The sequence below is a fragment of the Akebia trifoliata genome, chromosome 9 (assembly GCF_017979445.1).
Source record: "Akebia trifoliata isolate Shusen 1 chromosome 9, ASM1797944v1, whole genome shotgun sequence".
In the NCBI taxonomy this organism is placed as follows: domain Eukaryota; kingdom Viridiplantae; phylum Streptophyta; class Magnoliopsida; order Ranunculales; family Lardizabalaceae; genus Akebia; species Akebia trifoliata.
This window is the reverse complement of record NC_141383.1, coordinates 17048612-17059499: the sequence shown is the minus strand read 5'-3', so window position 1 is coordinate 17059499 and position 10888 is coordinate 17048612. Positions and strand designations below refer to the sequence as shown.

Sequence of the window (10888 nt, the reverse complement as noted above, 5' to 3'; positions counted from 1 at the left end):
CTACATAATGTTCAACATTCTCAAGGGGCTAACCCTTGCTATATTCATCCAAAGGAGGTTTGGCCTCCTCAAGGAGTCGACCCCCTTGTTATTTCATCTGAAGGAGATTCAGCCTCCCCCTAAAGAGTCGACCCTTCACCATGTCAACCGACTTATCTTCTCAACATTATACACTACACGGTTCAACCATCCATGTCAAGGAGAAACCCATATAATAATTAAAGAGGCAACCTTATGTCAAGCTACCAAGTAACACAAATTACACATGGTGCCTGAATGAACCACAATTATATAACTTGGCTGAGTCAACTTGAGAATTGAGTAGCCACTGAGTTATAATAATTATATATATTTCAGGTCACACCTCATGTAGGTTACAAGAATTGTAATATCCTTAAAAATGATTAAGTGTATACATATAATAAAATATATATATATATATATATATAAAGATATGTTTGGTAAAACATAATTGATAAGATATAGATATAAACTTTATTCTATTATTTTTTACACTTATAATATATTTTTCTCTTTAGGGGTAAAAAGATAATTTCACCTCAGGATAGTTTAGTAACTTTGAAAATATCATTATTAAAAAATATGTATCATTTTACATGAGTTTGATGAACTTTTGAACCCGGAAAATAAGAATTTTTTTATATTAGGGACATAATCATCATTTTCATTTGAGTAATTTGTATTTTTTTAGCACCTAAATATCAAAATATCACTTTAGCCAAAACATAAAGATGCTTAAAATATAATTTTATAAAACATATCAGATTTCATAAATTTTAGGAGATAAGACATATTTGAACTATTTTGCCTTTAACATATTTTTATAACTTATTTGTTTTTTTTTTTTTTTAATACTTTACTTTGAGATAATCTTATATTTTGTTGTGATATATTATATAATAAAGTTTTAAAAATAATAGGATGATATTAATGGCCTTATTGGTTAAATTTTGATATTTAAAAAAAAAAAAATGGTGTTTTAGTTTTTTTACGTGAACGAGAATGGATTTTTCTAAAATTTTCAAAAGTCAAAGGGTAACTCAACATATTCTTTTTTAATTTTAAATTGTTTTTGAATTGTGGGAGATAAAATGGGATGGTTAATAGATGTTTATCCAATAAATTTAATAATTTTGAATTTGTAAAATTCTCTCATGCCATGTGCCACTTCCCTAGTACATAAAACCCTATTTTTTTAATAAAAAATGTGACATGTGTTTTAATCTTATTGGTTGATTACATTAAACTCTAAAATGTTTCTATATGACTCAAATATCAATAATCAATAGTCATGATGAGGTATGAAATATTTTAGCCTAAATGTGTGCAAACGGTAGGATCAAAACCACACCAATTTGTTGGGAACCTATGCTATTATTAGGGATGAGAAAAACAAACTTTTGAAGTTTTAAAAATCATAGAAGTCTTTTCAAATTAGTTCTCTCACCTCGCCCCACTTCAGAATACTTAGAGAAACATCATTATTTGCTAGAAAAACAACGTCGAAAAAACCTCTAAAACTTCTATCTGTTAAAGTCGTTTGCTCTCGAACGAAACACAAAAGTTCTAAAATGTACTTAATTTTCAGATCATAATAACAGGTAGTACACATCTATACTTTTTCTTGATATTTTGTTATAATAGTGTTATCTTATTTTTTCTGAAATTTTTTATGCATATTTTCTTGATGAAAGAATTTTTTATATATTATTTATTGGAAAAGAATTTGTTATTGATGAATGGATGACAATAATGAGGTTTGAAATGATATTTTTTGCATTGGCATAATGGATTGGTAAAATCCTAATTTAGCGAGAAGGAACCATAGTACCTTATGATGAAAGGCCCCAAACGTCCCACGGAAGGTCCTGTGTTATGTGGGTGTATGACCTAGTGCATGTATAATTAGTGTTATGTGAGCGAGACCTTTACATGAATTATTATTGCATGACATGTTTTTTTTATTTAATTTTTATATCAGTTGAATAATAGAAGATTTATAATATTATTTATTACTCGATATGATTATTATCTCGATTAAATCTTTGGTAAGTATAGTAGTACTTACGGAGATTTTTCTCACGTTATTTATTCAATTTTTTTTAGATGATCATCCTGAGAAGGTGTCTTATTCATATTTCAAAAAAATTCTTCCATACATTCCTCTTATTTCAGTTTTTTTTATGTTAAAATAAATGTTGAAAACATTGATAAATACATGATGGTTTATTTATATTATTTGTGAACTCTATGTGATGAGTCATCCAAGAAGAATATTAGGTTAATCTTATTAATTTCTTTAAATAATAGAATGAGATTATGTTTTATTATATTTATGAGTTTAAAGTAGATTAGATATAAATTAAATTTTATTTAATAAATTATTAATACCATTGTGGTTTGATAGAGGTCAAAAATATCTTTCTAAAATGGGCAAAATCATCGAAATTGGATGAGTATTAAATTTTATATGTTTTTTTAAAATAAACCATTGAAATCTGAATTTCTGCTTTCTTTGCAAATGGGTTATGTTTCGACCTATTTTTCTCTTAGAAATATTATTTTTTTTTTAAATAGTCAAAACACGAAACTTTTAGGTTTATGTGTCAACTTTTCAACCCCATCGGCCGTTCTTGAAAATACTGAGCGTGTAGTCCGCAATGACCATTTCTTTAAAATGGGCATGTTTTGTCTACATTGGGACAACACACTTTTGCTAACTTTTTCTAAAATTTTCTCTCATATTTTCTTTTATAACTTGTAACTATTGTATTTTTTTTTATTTTTTATGAAAAGTAGATTGAGTTGAGAATCTAACGATTTAGAGAACGTATCATATCAATGTGTTTCGATAATCGAATAAAATCATACATTTTGGATTACCAATGTATTGATTGTTATAAAAAAAAATTAAGTGTTAATCGTGAAATCCCTTTTACCAAAATCATACATTTTTTTATTGTAATAATTTATTAATTTCTGACCATCAATATTCGGATCTACATCCTGACTCACAAGTTATGGGTCGGGTCGTAGACTTGAATGTGGGTTGTTGTAGTAGTCCTCCCCGAGATTAGTCGTGGTGTACACAAGCTGACCCGGACACTCGGTTAGCAAAAAAAAAAAAAAATGACTATAAGGAGTGAGTCTTCATTATCATCAAAACATCATGGACTTTATTACCATAAATGCTAAAGAATATAAGTGAATAGTTACAACTGAATTTACTATCTCTGAATTTACTACCTCCTCTAATGAGTCCAATTTATAAATAGGGAGACTTCTTCCACTGAAAGCACAAGCGATAAAAAAATATTTATCTTTCATTTTCTTTTCTTTCCTCTACAATTTTTACCAAGTTTTAACTTTATCATCGGAGGTTCCTTGGTCAACACCACACGGGTGTCTTTTTAGGTTAAGGCAACTTAGGTTTACGACAAAAAACTTAGAAGTATCATCAGAAAAGACGATCGAAATGTTGAAGCTTCATCAAAGAAGACGATCGGAACTTAGAAACTTTATCAAAAAAGAAGACCAAAGTTGATCGTTATTTGTATTTATTACACATATCTCAAAAATACCCTTTCAACTCTATTACATTTTCTCTTCTTCGCTATTTCCAATAATACTAATCCAACTTTATTGCTCCTTTTTTTTTAAAATAATACTCTTGCAATTTTATTGTATTTCTTCTTTACCCCCTTAATCCTAGAGCGGATGACCAGGCCGATGGCATGTGCAAACTCTAGTAATATTATAAATAAAGTCATGTAATATAAGTTACTGAACCAACCACCTGACGAGCCTCGATGCCAAGCTATACCCAACCTAAACATAAATCATGTTAGAATTACTAAATGGGCCTAGTAACACAACCAAACATGGTCCACAACATATTGAATCAGACCAAAACTCAACCTATTAATAGCCTCTTATATCAACCATCACTTTCTAACTACCATTCGACACCTAAACCTATTTTAGGCACCATTGGCATTTTTTTTCATCATCACCTACCCTTTAATTCAATTGTTAGACAAGCAACATAAATCATATTTCATTATCTTACTATATTTTTATTGTTTTAAAAATGAGACCGAACCAACAAGCTTTAAGTAGAGTTGATAGTAGAAGTCCATTTTTGAAAAAATGATTGACTTGATCGGCTCAACCAGTCGGATCAATGATCCGACTAATAAAAATCTAAGAAGACTGGTCGGTTCTTTGCATGACTTTGTTTTTCTAAGGTGTTTTTGGATCATAGACCATACAAATCATCTTTGATCATCTCTTTCCATTACTTGGATTCAGGTATGAACGCAGGATTTATTTTTTTTTGCTTTATTGTGCAATATGTATATTGTATGTCCATATATATTTGATTTTGCAATTAAAATTTTCTCTGACTTCATGCGTTGAGGATTACTCGTTTTTTTTTTCTCTTTCTGAATTTTTTTTTTTCTTTTGGATCTTTGATCATACAAATCAGCTTTTCATGGAATTTTTTATTTGGCATCATAGGTCATACAAATCATCATTTTCATGTCGAGGATTCCTTGACATTATATATGATGTACTACTTAAATAATTTATATTTTTTAAGAATACTAGAGTTCACCTGTGACGTTAGTACATGCATCCTCTTTAGGGTTAAAGGGGTAAAAACAAAAATATAATAAAGTTGGATGGGTATTATTAAAAATCTTTGAGGTTAAGGAAAGATAATAAAGTTAAAAGAGATTATTTAAAAAGGGAGTAAAAGAGGAAAGATAATAAAATTGGAGTTTGAGGTATATTATTAAAAAAAATTGAGAATTACTAAAGGGAGTTAAATATTTTAATATTTCCAAAAAAAAAAAAATTATTTTTTCAAAATTTATAAAAAATGAATTATGTTGTTGGATTGTCCAATGTTTTAGTAACTCGTTGGATTGTCCAGTGTTTTACACCCCACGAATTAATAAGGGCAACCCACACTATAGTTGATTTTTTTGGTCCTATGTGTTAAAAGTTTCGGAATGAGCTGATTTTTGGTGAGGATAATCTATATGATGAGGAGATCATCCTCACTAAAAATCAGCCCATTCCAAAATTTCTCACCCCATCAAAAGTGATTCATAAAAAATGAACTATTTACGATTCTTGAACTTGTTTTGATGGGGTTAGAAGTTTCGTAATTGGCTGATTTTTGGTGAAGATGATCTCTTCATCATAGAGATCATCCTCACCAAAAACCAACTCATTCCGAAACTTTTAAGCTATATAAGACTAAAAGAAATTCGGTTATGGTGTGTGGTGCCCTTATTAATTCATAAGGTGCTTTTATAATTACTCGTTAAAGCAAGCTATTAAAACGCTAGACAATTCATTGTTTTAACGATTCCAAGGGCATTTTTGGTAAAGTTGAATTTTAATACATTAAAACACTGGATACTAAAAAGTTGGATAGTCTAGCGACTTAATTCCTTTTTGATAATTTTTGAAAAAATATATTCTTTTTTGTAAATATTAAAATATTTAACCTTCTTTTAATAACTTTTCCCAAAAAATATGAGGAAAATAGAGATAAGATTATAAAGTTGAAGAGAGTGAAGAGGAAAGATAATAAAAGTGATTAATGTGGATCACACTACAATAGGACATTAATTCCTATAACTGTAGCAATGATAAAACGTCCCCTTCCCAAATTATATCAAAGTGGGTCTTATAGTTGTATTTTATTATGTAGATAGTTAATTAGTAACTATTATTTGTATCCATGAGAAATGTTGAAGAAAATAAAATTGAAAGGGGTGTGGAGATCAGGCAATAATGGGATTAATTAATATTGTATAAATTAATATGTAGTTACTTACAATTTTTCCATTTTCATCGTTTTAAATTATATTGTGCCATTAGTAATGCATTTTGAAAAAATTCAACAAATGTTCCAAAAATAAAGTTGATGTTAATTCTCCTCCACTAATTTCCAAAAAATGAAATTTGAGAAGTCTAAATAAATAAGAATAATAAATTAAAAGAAAAATCAGTTTTAGGGTATTTTCTTTTCTTTTATTTATGTGGAGGTTCAGGATGTATATATAGGTTCTATGTTTTAATTATGAACGTAATGGTGCAAAGGAGGGGAGAATTTAATTTACACTAATGCTAAGGTGACACAGGATTTACTGTGAATTTCACAATTCTGACATGGGATGCGCACCTAACCGTAGATGTGTTTTCTCTTGATAAAAGTAAAAACCATCTACGGTTATGTATGAATCTCCACATCAGAATTGTTAGAATCGTAATAAATCCTGTATCACCCCAAGCACCACTATTTAATTTAGAGTCATGCTGGGGTGACATAGAATTTACTATGATTCTCACAACTTTGACGTGGACATGCATACATAACCATAGATGGTTTTTACTTGTATAGCGAGAAAATACATCTATGGTTATGTGCACATCCCACATCAGATTTGTAAGAATAGTAGTAAATTTTTTTTTGTCATTTCAACATTTTCCTTTAATTTGAAGATGATTTTGGCACAATTGAATCCTTGAGTTAATGTCACTATGGACCATTACATGGTAGACAGGAGTTAAACTATTTTTAAGAGGCATTACATGCAACGATAACCAGAGATTGGGGATCTAAGCTTACTATCATGCACTAAACTCAAAACAACCATCTTGATTTTGGTGTCATCAATTAAAATAGACGTTTGAAAAATACTTAAAAGATACGATGATTTCTTTTGTATCTATGTACTTTATTAATTATTTTCCTATATTCGTTACTTCTTCAACATGTAGGGCCTTGTTTGGTACAAAATTAAAACTAATTCCTTTTACAATCCACAATTAACAATGTTTTAAAAAATAAATATAGTTTATTTAGTAAATTATATTAAAAAAATATATCGAGACTCCATCATGGTCCATAACTTACTTATATTTCTCTCATCTCATGACAATAGCTAGGATGTATTTTCTTGTACTAATACCTATGTTACTATGATATTCACTATCTTCAATTAATTACGAAAAATAGGTCTTGATCAATATTTTATTTATTAGTAATTAATATTTAATTTGTTTTTTAATGAAACTTTTTCTACTTTGAAGTTTCGAGATTAATTATATATTTTAATTTTTCCAATCCTTATAATTTGTCTTATAATTATAATACTCACCAACATTTCATTACAATATATATTTTTTATGGATATATGTAATAAATGTCTATTTAAAAAATTAAAAATTACTTAATATGATAGATGGATTAAGATTCTTCATGAAGAGCAAGTCCTCACCAGTCCGAGAGTGAGTTCCCATATTTTGGGAGTGGAGATTGGAGAAGGATTAGTGCTTAAACCACCAAATCGAATTTTGTAAGCCGGGGCGATGCTCCTAATAGAAGGTTACTAAGATCGTACCATTGATCAAGATTTACATAAATATAAGAAGAAGATATGTGTATCGTTAATAGAGAGCTGTTATTGCCACATCAACTTTTACTAATGCTGCACCATTTCCTAGCTAAATCTCCAAAGAATTGCACATAGTTGGTGTGGCATTAGTAAAAGTTGATGTGGCAATATTAACTCCCCTTTTAATATTGACAAAACATAAGAGGAGCACCTATTTTGAATTTATGATTGAATCAGCTTAGAGTATTTGACTTTTTCAAATCAGTTGAGTCAATTGCACCAACCAAACCTATTGGGTGACTATCCAATAGGGTTCTTAATGGATTGACTAAGACCTGAAATCTCGTCCTTTCCAATCTAATGACTTTGGATGTGGGTTCCACTATGGATTTCAGGCGAGACGTCTCGCCTCATCCGTAAACAAGTTTGAGTCATTTCAGACAGGTTTTCTGATATATTTGAGACGTCTCGTTCAACAATGAGATAAATTAACTACGACCAATAGATTGACTTGTCTATCTGTCTCATCGATGGACGATACCAAGACACATCGAACGAGATTGAAAATCATGCTATGGATTCGATCTGATAAGTATCTGGTTTGATAACCTTTCAGATTGGTTCTAGATCAATTGTATATTGAGGATATAATCCTATAAAATGTGAAAAATCATGCAAATTACATTATAACTTGTTTAAATGTATGAAGTTTGTTTATATTTTGTACAGATATTAGCTATCCCAGACCCAAATTTATTGTTATTAGATTGGATCCGGATCCAAACATTGAGATCCAATAAAATATCCAATCCAGCCCAAACCCGATTTAAAATACCATGGATCTACAACTAATGGAAGATCTCATATGGCCTACAACAAAGCTAAAGAAAGAAAGATGCCCCCACTTGTGGTGCGTAACGGCTACTTGCAAGTTTCTTATTCTAAATAAGTCCAAACGCCACCGACCACTGTCTTTTACAGCTTAGCTTCCCACCAACATTCAAAAATTTAAAATTTCTGTATATAACCCCCTACAATAATTCCTTCATATTCCATAACCCAAGAAATCCCTCACAAAATCAACCTTTCTGCAATTAAAAAGATTGAAACAGAGATACCCATTTATCTCAATCTCCAAAAATGCCCAAAAAAGGCCTACTCATCATTAAAAGAGCTTTGAATCTCTTGAAATTCTCTATTCTCATGGCGAAAATTGGGAAACCCATTAACCCAAAATTCATTTTCTTGAAGAATAGCAGAAAGATCAAGAAATCCAAGCTTTTAAAGCACTATAATTATGCTTTTATCGAAGAATTGGAGTTCTCTCCTTCAAATACTCCTCTGTTTCACCATTATAGAAAGAATTTCAAGAAGAGAAACTATTATTCAATGTTCTTTCTCTGTCGTTGTTCGGGTAGTTTGAGAGTGGAGGGAGGAGAATGTGAAGGAGACGAAGGAGTTTATGCGTTAGAGGCTCAACCGACCGTCGATTATAGTGTGAAAGAGTTGACTGAGCCTTGGGATTCGGGGGATGAAGATGATGATTCTGTTGATCAAAGGGCAGAGATGTTTATTCAGAGATTCTATGAAAATATGAGGAATCAGAGGCAGGAATCAGTTTTGTAGTGCAAAGGAATTGATTGATTTGGAATCCTGCTGATGCACTTTTGTTGTTTTTATTTTATTTTATTTTTCAATGTTTTCTCCAGAAGAGTTTTTAGACTGGAGAGAGCTTGGATTTTTCTTGAATCTCCAATGGTTTTTCTTCTTTTGCTTTTAAGAAATGGATTTGTTATGTGGTTGTGATGTGATCTAAGGGTGCTTTGTTTTTATTGGTTATTTTAAAATAATTGGGATTAAACTGTGCAACAGTGTAAGGCAGGAGTTTTTAAACTTGTTGAGTCAAGTCATCTCAACTCAAACTTGGATGAGTCAATTCGATTGGATTGGATTGGATTTCGAGGTGCCTCAGCCCCAAAACTCAATGGAACCAACTTATCCATTCAACATATCAACGTGGACAAATCAGCTAAAAAATGCACCAAGTCATGTTAAAATTCAGCCGATGTCTAACGTAGCCGAGTTATTCAATCATACATAATGTCTTTGTGGAGAAACTTGACCTATTTAACTTGGCTCAATTGAATTTCAAGGTGATTCGCCTCCCAAAACTCAATGGAACCAACTCAAGTCAACTTGGTCACGTCAGCTCGAAAATGTTCAATGTAAGTCAGAAACTCAGTTCTTCAGTTTTATATAATAATAGCATAGTCATGGGCATCTTATTTGGGAGGCATGAGAATAAAAGAGGAAAGACCAAAAATTTGGAGGGCTATTATTGAAAAGAGGGGAGAAGAGAAAATGTATATATAACATTAAAGGGATATTCTTAGAAGGGAGTAGAAGAAGAGAAAAGACAATAAAATCAGAGGCATTCTTGAAAAGGAAAGAAGAGAAAAGATAATAAAATTTGGATAAATTACCATTTTGTGAGTTGAATATAACTAAATTTCGATTCCCATTCACTGTTCATTTTAATTCCCCAAACATGAAATACGAGACCGCAAATTTTTTAAGGGACAATCTTGTTAGTTTATATAGTGACGATCTCACTAAAAAATAGCAAACCTGGAAGATCATCACTTTTATAATCAACGAGATTCACTTTAAAAAAATGTATCAACGACCTTGTTACTTTATATCAGTGATATTGTCACTTTGAAAATGTTACTTTCTCGCACTTCATGTTTTGAGAATTAAAATGAATAATGAGCCGAAATCAAAATTTTGCCAAAAGTTGATACGTTTTGAGAAATTTCTCATAACGTTATTACCCTCATGAGGAGAAAGATTTTGGGGGTGGAATATGTGGGGGAACAAAAATAATTTTTTTAAGTATTAATAAAATTTTAAATATTTATAAATTTAATATATTTTTATTTGACTTACCAAAGTCTACTCTTGAGTTTCAACTTGGGACATTCGAGTCAAGTTTTCAAAAAACTATGATTCTGATAATTGGATTGAACCACCGGTCTGACCCAACCGAATTTTATATTAAAGCCGGTTCATTGCTTGAAAACACGGGGGACTTGTTCAATCGTAAATGGAGCCATTTAGCTTTTCGAAACTGAATTAAAACGAAAAGTTTTGGGAACATTTTCCTTTTCAGGAATATTATTTTTATAAGACAATATGATTTCCACGAGGGAAATATTATTCTATAAGCAAACACTTACAATACAATTTTCAGATTATCTTTGTTAGAAAAAGCAAATTTAAAAAAAGACAATTGTTGATCTCAATGTATAATCTAACTAAATAATCTTCTTGAGAAATCTGAAAATATTTAATTATTACAAATCCATCCAACCTGAAAAGACTCCCAATTCTTTCGGGACAAATTTGATCCTCCAGTGAGATTCCTTTAAGTAAATAAATATTACATG

At 30.4% G+C, this 10888-nt stretch overlaps 1 protein-coding gene across 1 annotated transcript; it reads left to right on the top strand.

Moving 5' to 3' along the window:
- Positions 1-8424: 8424 nt before the first annotated feature.
- Positions 8425-9174, top strand: LOC147394433 (cotton fiber protein). Its single transcript, XM_086454691.1, has one exon. It carries the CDS (start codon positions 8580-8582, stop codon positions 9063-9065), a length of 486 nt encoding a protein of 161 aa, XP_086310817.1. The 5' UTR covers positions 8425-8579; the 3' UTR covers positions 9066-9174.
- The last annotated feature ends 1714 nt before the right edge of the window (positions 9175-10888 follow it).

Excerpts from the sequence above, each read along its gene's own strand:
- LOC147394433 (XM_086454691.1), top strand. The coding sequence starts at position 8,580 with ATGCCCAAAAAAGGCCTACTCATCATTAAAAGAGCTTTGAATCTCTTG.